Here is a 12,997-nt window from a genome sequence, read left to right as displayed (position 1 = left end):
GGGGCTGGGAAATGCAGACCCCGGCCTCCTGCACAGCCCGGGGCGGGAGGACGAGCCGCAGCCCGAGGCACCGCTCGGGCTGTCACGCATCGGCAGCCCCTGCCCGAGCCACCCGCGCCCCGCTCCGGCTGCCATGGCCGTGCTGACAGCCGCCCGGCAGCACCGAGCGCGGTTCCGAGCGGGAGCCGCGCTCCAGCGGCGGAGAGCGCCCGGCCGGCTGTCCTGCGGCGGACAGCTCCTCGGCAGCGCCAGCTCCTCGGCACCCTCGGCTCCTCCGGCACCGCCGCCGCCCCCCGGCGCTGCCCACACGCCTGGCGGTGAATTCGCCCGGAACTTTCCGCCGCGGAGATGCCCGCCGGGAGCCGCGGCCCGCGCTCGCCCGGCGCCCCTCACGCCGCCGCCCCGCCCGCCCGTCCCGCCGCGGCCCGCGCTCTGCCGGGCGCAGCGTCCCCCGCCCGGCCCGGGCCGCAGTGCCGCCGTACCCGTTTGTGCCTACTCACCACAGCTTCCTCTTTAAGGGCATCAGACTGCCCCTGTTGGAGGCGGTCACCCCTATGGCCATCTGCAAGACAGTCAGGTATTTCTGATACTTCATTTTGCCGTCGCCCCCCCTGTCCCTGCCTCGTCCCCGCCGCCGCCACCGACAGAGTCTCTCCAGCCGCTGCATGCAATCATCAAATTTTTATTTCCAGGCATCTGCCGTCCCTGCGTCGCGCTTCTTCCCCTCCTCCTCCTGCCGCGCTCCCTCTCTCTCTGCCCCCCCGGCTCACGCTCTCCTCCTCCTGCCGCACTCCCTCTATCTCTGCCCCCAGCTGACGCTCTCCTCCTCCGCCTCCCGCCGCGCTCCCGCTCGCCCCGCTCCAGCTGACGCTCTCCTCCGCCTCCCGCCGCGCTCAGCCCTCCCCCGGGCCCACGCTCCTCTCCTCCTCCTCCCGCTGTCGCACTCCTTTTCTCTCAGCTCCCCACACCTCGCCTTCTTCCCCCCGACTCGCCACCGTTCCTCCACCTTGCTGCGGGGCTCCACCTCCCCCGCTCCCTTCACCTGCCACTGACCAGGCCGCTCGGCCCCCGTTTTGCCTCCTCCTCACCTGGGCTGGCTCCTGGCGGCCGCCTCCTCCCCTCACTAGGCCCTCGGTGGGCCCTCGGCCTCCTGCTCTGCCCCTCGCCCCCCAGGCCGGGCCGCCGGTGGGAGCGCTCCTCCCGTTCCCCTCTGGGCAAGCCAGCCCTCCCCGCTATCTCTACGCGCTCACGGTTATTGGGGTGCTCCCGCCCCGCTCCCCTCCCCAGTTACCTGGGGTATCCCACCCGCGCCCATGAGGCGCAGCTGCTGCTTTGCCCTCCCGCCATCAGAGGGGCGCCATGCCGCAGCCCGGCTGCCGCGCAGCGCTGCCCTCTCCTCGCTGGCTTCGCCTCTAATCCCATTAGTGCCTGGAATAGCCCTATGTTATTTTAATTATCTCCCCCTCCTCCCGCCTAACAATGTCAGTTGTGGGTTAGCGGTAATCGAGCTGTGGAGGCAAACGGCTCACTACCTGCCGGGGAGGCCCCGTGGAAGCGGTGAGGGCGAAGGTGAGCAGGAGGGGGAGGTGAAGGCAGCGGTGAGGGTGAAGGCAGCGGTGAGGCTGAGGTGCGGGGGCGGGCGGGCCGGCCGGACAGCGCTTCCCGCCAACCCCCTGAGGAGCCGCGGTGTGCGGGGCGGCTGGGGAGCAGCTCCCGCCGCGGCATTGCCCCCGCAGCCCCGGGCACGGGAAGCCGCTTCTGAAAAGCCTGCTGAGGACACCAGGATGAGAAGATAAACAACACCGCCCTCTCCTTCCCCCCCACCCCCGTCAGGAAAGCATATTTGAAAATCAGATGGTGATTAAGTCAGATTATTGAATGTTTTTAGAGTGGTGCCCAACTTCTGGGTACATCAGCAAAAATAGCTGAACACATACCTCTGTAGTGGCCTCAGGTGTGACACCATGGTCATTATAACTTTAATCTGTTCTGTTTCTTCCCCCTCAAGCTCTGCCCAAAGAGCAGCGGAAGACCTTGGTGTTTGACAAGTGCTTTTGGAATGAGTTCTAAACACTCTGTGCAGAGACCCTCTGCACAAACATCCCTGAAGCATAGGGTAGTGACACATTGATCAATAGTGGTAGGAAATACTTCGTTCAGAGATATCCTGTTTAAGCATGGAGATATTTTGCAGATATGAACAAATCCATGCTGAAGTGACAAACTTTTCTTAAGATGCTGTAATGTAAATAGTATGGATCTTAATACCCAGAGTTGAGGTCCTAAGGTGGCACTATCAGCTAGGAGAAATATTGTGAACAGCATTGTAGAGATGAGCATTTCGGTGATTATTTTTCTTCTTTTTATATGTAGGATCTACCTCAAGACTGTAGTAGGCTACATTCTTTCTAGGCCTGTTCATTACACACAGAGCAGAGAAAATATATTACTTATAAGCACAACAGATTTTAATTAGAAACTTAGTAGTTGTATTACTGTAGTTAATGAGATGGACGGCTTTGCATTTTCAGCCAAGAAATCTGAAGCGCCTACAAATGTCCTGAAATTCCGTGTCACAAACAATTTAAAAGTTCAGATGCCAACTCAGTGCCCAGTGTAAGCCTGCACATCTACAGCTCTCAAGATACCATTAATGGGTTCTTTGTCTTTGGAGAGATCAAGCATTAAAAGCAATGACGGATGGTTAACTTGAAATGATTAGGACGGTTGAGGAGGAAGAATTAATTTTTATGCTTGAACAATGCTAGTAGCATACTAACTGCAAAGTCTGTATCATCTATAGACAGAACATCAAGTCAGTGTGAAAACTTACAGCGATCTTTCTTTGCCTTAAGAACAGAAACTGTAAAACCAACACATTGCTTTCTCCGTCTGTGTATCTCGTCATCATTAGCTGACTGAAAAAAAGCTTATTGCCTACACAAGTTCTAAGAGAGTAAGTGTGGACTGAATTTTATTCTCACCAGCGTTAGTAGAATGCTAGCTACACTGTAATTGAAATATTCATTTACACTTGTGCAATCCTATTAGGAAAATAATTTACACCTTGAAATGGTAGGAAATGCTGACTAAAAGATGATGAGGCTGTGTGAGTTTGAATGTCAACTTCAGTTTGAATGTTACAGATGTCAGAAAAATGCATGTTATTCTTATCTTGTATGGAAATTCTTGAAAGAAAAATCTAGTCTTAATCTGGTTGTAGTGGTAGAAGTTTCATAGATTAGACAATTTAAGGATACAAGGGAAGCAGAGTTTATTTGAAAGCTGATAAACCTGGAAAGAAGCAGGTAAGTTTTCAGAGTTCTCTACCTTGTAAAAGGAATGTGTATTATAGAGTGTCCCAAAACATTGCTTTTCATTTTTACAGTAGTAGGTTTGGGACATAAATTCATTTAAAGTATCTGTATACAAAAGAATTAAGAAATACGCCAATAATACCTTGCATAAAGACTTATGATGGAGCCCAGCTCTATATTTAAATATTTATTCAACTTCTATAAAAGACTGTAATGTGATTCCTATTCTTAATGAAACAGGAATTCCTTAATTTATTTAAATTTGCAAAATAATTACAGTTATTCCAGATGCAGCTCTATAGTTTTCAATGATGATACTTTATCAGTCTAGTATTAACAAATTGATGTGTTTTGTACATTTTAGATACAATCTTCCATACTTCTTGATGTGCATTACAGAGGCAAAAATTGGATATTAACGCAAACACTTTATCCTATAATTTTAATTTATATTATTCTGTTTCTCTCATACTTGTTCCTTCTTAGTGCTGCTCCGTTAGATGTGGCCTTTCAAAACATCTTAATTTAAGCACCTATATTTTATACAGCTGAAAGAATAAAAAGATCCTTTCTTTCTTGCCTTTCAGATGAACACCCTATTTTCAACAGGGGTCGTTCAGCAGTTTCCAAACTAGGGTAAGCATCTGGACATCCCACTGTTAGCTCTGAGGCCTCTGTGGACCCGTTAGCTGAGCTAAGTCCAAAATCTGCATAGTAGATATCCCTGCAAGAGAGGCAGTCTGGCCATATTTGCTGTTCTCAATACAAACTCATTCTGTTTGACAAGATATACTTTCCTTCACTACAGAGACCTGAAAGCTGCTTACATTTTTTTTAATCTAACATGTATTTTAAAAGAATTCCTGTAAGATTACTTCAGGTTAATATAGTTGTTTCATAGGGGTTTTGTTTGTTTGTTTGTTTGTTTGTTGTATTTTGTTGTGTTTTGTTTTTTAGTACAAAGCCAAGCAGAACCATACTAGCTTCTTAATTGTATTTGCTTAGGTAACTTAGCTGCAGACTTTACCTCTGAACAAACTCTATAATCTGTTTGATGCTTTCAGTCCTAGTGCCTCTGCCTCTTCTGAAGCCTGTCCCCAGAATGACTTCCCGATGCACTTCTTGGCTCCAAAGCACAGCCTGCTCTTTGGGACAATTGCAAGGTACAGAATTATGTGTGACACCTGCACTTGAATGCACGTGTGGTTGACATGAACTCCACTTGTGCTAGTATGTTTATACTATGCAGCGATGTATCCAGAAGATAGACGGATGGACCCTGAGAAGGTGGAGTTTAATGCCAGCGTGTGTGATCTAATCTTGGCCCGTGCCTTGGTGTTCTTAGGTAAGTTTTCAGAGTTCTCTACCTTGTAAAAGGACTGTGTATCATAGAGTGTCCCAAAACATTGCTTTTCATTTTTACAGTAGCAGGTTTGGGACATAAATTAATTTAAAGTATCTGTATACAAAAGAATTAAGAAATACACCAATAATACCTTGCATAAAGACTTATGGAGCCCAGATCTATTTGTCAGCAGTGCGAAACTGAGCGGCTGCAGCTTAGGGGATGCCACTGAGGTGGTTGTACATTAGGAGCTCCCATCAGCAGCTGAGAATAAGGGAGTATAATTGTGGTGTAAAGCTATTTTAATCCTAAATTGTGTCGCTCATTTTTTTCAGTCTTAATATTGTTAGAATATATACCTGATATTCCAGGTCATGCAAAGCAAGATTTCATAGTGTTATCTACTTCTGAGTTCAGTAAGCCTGTCACTAGAACAGGGATTTCAGAACCTTGTCTAGCTTTCCTGTATCATTAGCCCATCATGCATCTCTGTAGTGCCATTTGTCACTAGATACCACCCTTTTCAAACTCTCATCTGTGTCACTCAGTCTTGACTGAGCTCACAGGAGGAGGAGAAATTTGCGTTTGACTCGAAAGACTCTTAGGAGACTTCACAGAAATGCACTTTTAAAAGAAGTCCTGGCTATGCTTAAGTCACTTCAGATAAAGTAGTTTTTCTACAATGACATGAGGAAAAAGAAACTAAACCTCTAACTGGCATAGCTGTGTTGGCTTTTTTTGCTGATGGCAGGTGATTTTGTTCAGCAAACCTGTATAAGCTACACTGTTTGGCAAAAAGAAAAAAAATAATCATACCAGAATAAATAAGATTGTTATTAGTACTGTACTGGCTGCATCAGCAGTTTCTGAGGGTAGAGTAAGCCTTAATGACACATTTTAAGCCTTTGATTGCATTCATTTTTAGGTTGTCAAAATTGTATTAGAACTAAAGGAAACATTAAATAAACTTGTTGCTGGTTTTATGGCATATTAGATGGCATCTTTTAGTTGTGTTTTTGAATAGTCTAAATTTTAGCTTTACTGTGCATATAAGAGAGACTATTCATAACACTACAGTGTCCATTCCATATAGTTCTCAATACTGTACTATGCTGAAGAATTAACATTTTGTTTATTACTAAGATATGCCTGTTCCCCTTGCTGACTTTTACTGCAATGACTGATTAAAAAAAAGCCTTGATACACATGTCATATTCTATGCTTCTGTGGTATTTAATATGATTTGAGGACTTCTTATTACACAGTTCAGTTGATAAAGTGGCAACATTCCAGAGACTGATATAATACTGGCATTAAAACATGACATTAGATGTCTGATCTCCATTTCTAATTTAATCTAAATCTTCCTGTTGACCAAAGAGGGTTGTTTTTCTGCAGTAGTTGTTAGTAATATTTTATTCTGTTAATTTGTACAGTTAGTCAATTATAATATTAATAAAGATTTATGTTAACTAAGAGCATTGATGCAGATCCTTCAGGCAAGAAAGCTACTGAAATAGACTTTCAGACTTCCTTGCCATTTCAATCTGTTTGTCATGTGTAAGATTGATACATCTCCTATTTTATTTCCAGAAAAAAAAAAAGATGGGATCACACCTGTCAAAGGCAAAAGAGTTCCTTAGAATCTACAAGTATGTCAGATGCAGTGACTCCAGGGATTATTTTCTCCTTCCTCAAAAGTAAGAAAAAAAGTGTACGTATGTTTGTGTTTCCTATCTCTGCATTTATAATACATAATTCCGTGACATTTTCTGATCTACTAGGGCTTTTCTATACCCACATTAATATGTTTATTTTATATTATGCAAAGCCTTTTTCTGGTCTATTACTGTTTCTTCCATAAACTCCACGTTACGTGAAGACCTATAAAGATACATACAGTACCATCATAACAAACAAACAAAAAGGAGGAAATTTCCTATCTCATTTTACTGCACAATTGCACGAAAGGGAAGTTTTCACATTTATTTGAAGTGCCTTCATGACTGGCTAGCTTGGTGTCAGAAAACTATGGGTCTGTGTGGGTGTCATCATAAACTGACAGAGTCATTTAGAACTAACTTGCATTTTCTGAAATCGTTTATCCTGGTCATTCATTTGAGCTGCCAAAGTAAAAAGAGGTAAATAGTTTTGGTTTGGAAGGAAAGAATGTTCACTATGTTTTCTGAGAAGATGATCTTCACGGAAGAAATAGTTTTTATTTGCCTATGGGTTATCAAGAATAAAGGGTTTACTAGATTAAGCAATTTAAATATTTAGAAGAAACTTGCAAGCAAGCAAGTCTCCCTGTTTCACTGAAGTCAGGGCTATTTCGTAATGGCTTCCTGTACAGAATGCTGTTCTACCAGGTCTGATGTGGAGTTGCTTTACACTATTACTGTCAAATTTTAGGTTACTGCAAAAATCAGAATACTATTAAAGTGATCAATTCAGGCTAGAACAAAGTGGACCTGTACTGCCACTATCCAGTACTTCTACATATACTCACTCCTTGCAAAATTGTAATTCTAAGGTTTTACTCTTAGAATAAATAAAAACAAACAAACAAACAAAAAAAACACCTTAAGTCAAAATTATCCAAATATCATGTTACGCCTGACAAGCATGACCCTCTCACAGGATAAAATAAGCTTAATGTAGAAAAAAATAAGCATATGCATGAATTCCATTAGTGCTCTCTGATACGGCTTATTCATGTAGAAAACTACTGGAGGGAAGAAATCACCAAGCATACAATTTCAATGTGAGATGCAAAAGAAAAATAAGCGTAAGTAACATCACTTCCCAGAAAAGATTCTAAGGAGTAGGTTGCCATCTGCAACACATCAGAGTCTCAGTACACAAAGATCTAATTTATTAGTCTCGCTAACTGCATATTGTTAGAACTGTGAGAATATGTAACTCTGAGGTGAGGTGTGACTAGAACTTGCTAGTATTCTGGGATGTGGAATCAGTAATGGCTTTCATTTTTAGCTGTTATGCCTGATAGGGAAGCCTACAAGCACACAATATATAAAAGAGAAAGGAAAATTGTGAAAAGCAGGGGATAATGATAGTTCCTGAATCAAGGGCGTGGAATTCTGAAAAAAAACCCAAATTTAGAATATTGAAGTCTGAGGAAAAAAAAGTATATCTGAGCCGTTATGGTAGATATGTTGTAGAACCACTGTGAAAAATTGGGAATGAGGACCAATTCAAGACTATACTCAGTTGTCTAGAAAGAATACTTTCTTACATTTCCTTTCTCTTTTTTTTTTTTTTTTTTTAGTGAGTTTTCTGCTTGGTAGCTGTACACATCAGGATAAATAGATCAAAATGAGAGTATTACTAAAACTTAAGGAGCCTCTGCCAAAAATTGTACACATGCCTCATTTTACAAATTAGTAGTAATTTAGACCCTTATTTAGCTTCATTAATATCTTTGATTAAATCCTGATTGGAATGTTTCCACATCCATGAGATACAAAGCCTGCAGGCTAGCACGTTTCATGAATGTATTGAAATTCTTCAGACTCCTAATTGAAGATGGTTTTAAATGTCTAGTTGTATATTTGCACAGTTACTATAAATGTGAAAACCATTTTTCACATTCAGGAAGAAAACCATTCTCATTACAATACATATGACTGTTAACGCTATACTATTTTAATCAGATTCTGAGTACAATGAAAATGAAAGTAATAGGATTTACTATAATTAGAGGCAACTATACAGTAATCTACTATGAAAAGAAAACAAAAATGTTAATGGAGCTCGTTCCAGGGATATTGTTCATGCTAATCATTCAATCTTTTTAAAGTCACACTAAGGCTGATTTTAATAAGATTTTTTTCTTTGACAAAACTTTAATCAAATAATTCAACCCAGAAGGCTGGTAATAGTCAAGTATTACTCTTGTCTGAGACAGAGAGAAGTGAAACTAAATACAAACAGGAAAAAAACCCAAAGGACTACAAGCTACTGATTTCATTGTCCTGTCTGAATAAAAGATAAAAACAAATATTATAAATTATAATATAGTGATAAACAAGACTCTTACAATGTGGATTAAGGAATCAAATTTGAATTCATGGTTTCAAGTCTATAAGTGCTCAGTATTTATCAATATTAATATATACCAAAAGTTATGCTAGTTCCAGTGTAGGGAAACATACATGAAATTTTGGTACAGGCTGCAGAGCTGTTTCCCAAGTGATTATACTGTTTGTATGTACCTGTCTCTTGTAACATCATGATAGATCATAAAACTGAAGATACACACAGTAAACATAGCAGATAGGAATGAAAAAATGCCAAGCTAACAAAAAAGATAGCTAAACCTAATAACAAAAGTTTTGATGCTGCAGGGAACACTTTTTGTGAGTGTCTGGGACTACACCTGGTGAAAGAATCAGCTTGAGTGTGACGGGTTGAAGGATTGGTTCCTATGATATTGCTTTTGCTTTAATCGGTAATTAGCTCATGCCATACCCTAGTGACATGGTATCCGATCCTGTTGGAGACATTTGGTTAGATTCAAAATATGGCATTGGGTTACAGTTTGCATCTACAAAAATTTCAAAAATCCAATATGACTATTTTTAAGAGCAAAAGCTATTTGTGCTGTTTAGATAGTTTCAAGAAAACAGCAGAGGTAGCATTTCTAACATTTGAGGGAGATAAAGCCCTCCCATTAAGGGGAGAGATACATATATATGTATATATATATAAACACATATATGTGTATATATATATGAGAAATAAGAATCAGCTTAAATGAATTCTTGAGCCAAAGTTTAAAAAATGTTTCTATGTCTGAGAGCCTAACTTCAGACAATATATTATATGTCTCACTGGGTATCCCAAGTTCTTGTTCAACTTTGAAAATATTGGACCAAATGAATATAAAGTATTTTTAATAAAACTATTATAATAATTTTAAATATGTCATTAAATAATCAACAACTAGATTGCATTCTTTCAGGAATATGGAAATTAAGCATATAAAACATTTTTTCTATTTGGTGTCCTTCAAGGCCATCTAATACAAAATAAGGAACAAATCTGTTCATTCCAGATACAGGTATTTTTCAATATCAAACGTGTATTTTTTTTACTTCGTTGACTACATAAGGGATTTACAGTCCTCTGTCTTCTTTATTAACTGATGTCAAGACTTTTCCAGACTCCAGTAAGTTATTTATAGACAATAAAAATTCATGTGCAGATCAACGATCTTGCTACAAACCAGATTTTCATAATAAATAAGCAATTTTTCTGTCCTCTGCTTCAGAGAAGACACAATCAATTCTAGCTTCTCTTATACACTGCAGTTATTGCTACTTTTGGCATAGATGGTCTGGCTCCAAATTTGCTGTGAGTAGACCAATTTTTTTTTAATTGCCCTGGTATAAAAATAAAACTGCCTTTATGGCATTCTTGATGTTATGCTATCAAATTGCGTAAGGCCTTACATCCTGGAGGAAACACATTAACAGCAAAAGGGAAAAAGAGGAGAAATAAACAACTATTTTTCCCTTAACACAGAGCACAAAGTTTTGGGTTTGGGTTGTGATATGTGCTGGTTGGCTTTAGGCAAAAGAATAAGGTAAAGTAAATAATGCATTACTAACATTTTGTCTGGTAAGGTGAATAGACTTAAATCATCTTCTGCTGTTATGCTAGTTTATATAACATTTTTCTGATCAGTTCATCTCCTTTTTGTTGTTTTTAGACATTAAAATCACAGAAGTATGTACAATACTGTTGTACAAGATTTTGTCTGACTTCAAATTGATCGTTGCGTTAGTTCTCTCTATATACTGAAATATTTCCACTTCTTAACATGTTCCGGAAATGAATCAGCAAAATATCTGAAATTAAGTCATATTTTAATACAGTCTCTGTCCTTGCCATTTGTTTGCCTCTTATTATTTAATATTTTTGCTTGGAGCATCCAAAGAGAAAGCAAGACCCTGTTAGGGTCAGGTGTACTCAGCTGGCATAAAATAACAAGTCCCAAATGAAGTAATCATTTTATACCATGGGAGGGTCTGGTGACGTCGTATAGTCCATGCGTTTTGGTGAGTGTTGGAAACAATATTTCCAGTGAGTGTTTTCCTGGAGCTGACCTGGATAGTGTCCGTCCTGAGATCTGTCACGCTGTGATCTGCACTGCTGCCGTGCCAGTGCACACCACGCTAACAGTTACACTGTGATTGCTCTTCTCAGTATAACCTACAACCTTTTTTCTCGTTACTACACTAGCAAGTCTGAGAGCCCGCTTGCTCTCTTGCCAGCCAAGCGATTTACCTACCATCTGCATGTAAAGAGCACTCAAGCAGTTACGAAACTGTCTGGTTCTTACTCAACACTGTGTATTTTTGGGAGCTATTCATTGGCTCTTCAGTCTCTGGAGCAACGAGAGAGGATGCAATAGAGATGAAAATGAAGCTCTGGTTTTTATTATTTTAGTTTTAGTTAAAGAGCCCTGCCTTTTGATTCTATAAAAATTCTTCAATAATGTACAAAGGACAAATTTTGAGGATTAACTAAAAGAGCCATAAATAGAGATCTCTCCTGGCACCCTAAACATCTCTGCAAATCTGTTCATTTTATTGCAGTAGTGCAAACTCTTCCTTAGAACCATCTGCACCACTACTGAGATTTGAAAACCAGAACACACAAAAAAGGCCATTGCTTAATGGATAATGAGCAAGGGCACTCTCAAACCCACTGCACTTATCTTCAAGCCAACTGTCCAAGCAGCTGGAGCACATATTTTTTGGTCGCACTCCCAAGGGAAAGATACAAATGCTACAGAAGCTCAATGTGTTTCTCTGAAAAAAAATCAGCTGATTTCTCACATAAAACTAGTGTGATATTCCTCCTCCAAAACTTTGCCTGAACCTTAGTGACAAACAAATAGAATTAATAAAGCAGTGACCAGATAACAGAACAAATAAATAGCAGTGAATATTCAAATGGAAATAACGAAATAAAGCTTCATATCTGCTCGTGTAGCCAAAAGTGATGACGTTCTGCTTATTGTGAGTGACCTCGCAGTGGCTGGAGATACCCTTGTGCGGCACTGACAGTTTGAATGTGTACTGGAGTACACTGCCGCTAAAAGAAAATGCAAGGAACTCTGTAAAAGACAGAAGACATAGTGTTTGTAGGAACAAAGCAAAACTACCAACACTTGCAAGTAGTCACTGCAAAACACATTCAGTCTGGTGGTCTGCAGACATCATTGTGACAGCAGCAATAAATCACAAGCCCTGCAACTGGTTAGAGGGAAGGTTTCTTGTGAACCCGAAGCCAAAGATTAAGGTGGGTGATGTTGCATTGGGCTCACTCCTTTCAGTAGGTAAGTTTCTAGTTATCTTCTTATGCAAAGAACATACCATCTGTCTTGGGCATTTATGAAATGTTCTCTATGTGCTATCTACACTGTGAATGGAACAAAAATAGTCTCTGCTCTTGCCTTCCTGTATTTCCATGTGAACACATTTCTAAGTAATCTGTGTTATTATTACATTATGTCTTCTACTGCAACTCCTGAAAGCATCTCTGTCTTAGCATTGTGCTGCACCTTTTATCTGATCATGTGATGTACTAAATACCTGCAGTTCCCACTGACTTCCGTAAATTTTAACAACATAGTGCTATTCTACCAGAAAAAAAAAGTTTCAGCTGACACAGCTTTGATCCCAGCAATTCCCAGTGGCTGGAAAACACGCTAAAAAAATTCCTTCAGCATAGCAGTGGGATAGACTTGTCCAGTAGCAAGGAAGAAAAGTTCTACGTAAGCATCCCAATGCTATCCTGCCTGCGAGAAATTTTATTCTCTTCATGGACTTAAAATCAGAATAGTACCAATGTCATTTCTCAGTTACTCTTCATCCTACTTGATGCAGACATCTGACAACTCCTGACAAATCTGATGCTCCAGAAGCTTAGCTTCCCTCTGTTGAATTATATTACAAATACAACCAAATTCAAGGTCATAGCTAAGAATCCAAGTGGATATGATTAAATATAATGCATAGAATCTCATTCCCATTTCTGTCATCTTCAAATTTATACGAACCTCTCTGAAGGAGTATAATGGTGAATAACACCAACATTGAGACTGATGATTTTCTGAGGGAGCTGGCTACAAGAAGTATCTGAACCTTCGTAAAATCTTAAGATTTAATTTGTGTTTTCTTTGCCATAGGTCTTTTAAAGTACAAAGAACATCAGTGTGAGAGATACTGCTTTTCTCTTTACCAGTGCATTGTCATGCTACTACACGAATAACATTTATCTGTTAGTACACCTAACATGCACC

At 40.7% G+C, this 12,997-nt stretch overlaps 2 protein-coding genes across 15 annotated transcripts in view; one reads left to right on the top strand and one right to left on the bottom strand.

Annotated features, from left to right (window-relative positions):
- TJP1 (tight junction protein 1) overlaps window positions 1-12,997 on the bottom strand; it is a 186,714-nt gene that overhangs the window by 155,253 nt on the left and 18,464 nt on the right. For 2 of the 11 annotated variants that reach the window (XM_065076030.1, XM_065076039.1), the window contains exons 1-2: window positions 1,292-1,414; window positions 501-562 (exon numbers count right to left, since the gene is read on the bottom strand). The exons of 6 other annotated variants lie outside the window; for them this stretch is intronic. In XM_065076030.1, coding sequence (XP_064932102.1) covers window positions 501-562; window positions 1,292-1,315 — 86 coding nt within the window. In that variant the 5' untranslated portion in view covers window positions 1,316-1,414. Of the gene's footprint in view, window positions 1-500; window positions 709-1,291; window positions 1,415-1,532; window positions 1,669-12,997 lie in introns of those variants that run through there. 3 more of the 11 variants (XM_065076031.1, XM_065076042.1, XM_065076029.1) reach the window with 3 other exon arrangements.
- Window positions 554-12,997, top strand: part of TARS3 (threonyl-tRNA synthetase 3) — a 48,790-nt gene continuing 36,346 nt past the window's right edge. For 3 of the 4 annotated variants that reach the window (XM_065076085.1, XM_065076086.1, XM_065076083.1), the window contains exons 1-5: window positions 1,487-1,569; window positions 3,905-3,953; window positions 4,382-4,480; window positions 4,567-4,662; window positions 6,256-6,362. The gene's annotated coding sequence lies outside the window, so the exon portion shown is untranslated. Of the gene's footprint in view, window positions 578-1,486; window positions 1,570-3,904; window positions 3,954-4,381; window positions 4,481-4,566; window positions 4,663-6,255; window positions 6,363-12,997 lie in introns of those variants that run through there. The other variant, XM_065076084.1, reaches the window with a different exon arrangement.

The sequence above is a fragment of the Columba livia genome, chromosome 11, assembly GCF_036013475.1.
Source record: "Columba livia isolate bColLiv1 breed racing homer chromosome 11, bColLiv1.pat.W.v2, whole genome shotgun sequence".
In the NCBI taxonomy this organism is placed as follows: Eukaryota; Metazoa; Chordata; class Aves; order Columbiformes; family Columbidae; genus Columba; species Columba livia.
This window is presented reverse-complemented; position numbering and strand designations above follow the sequence as displayed.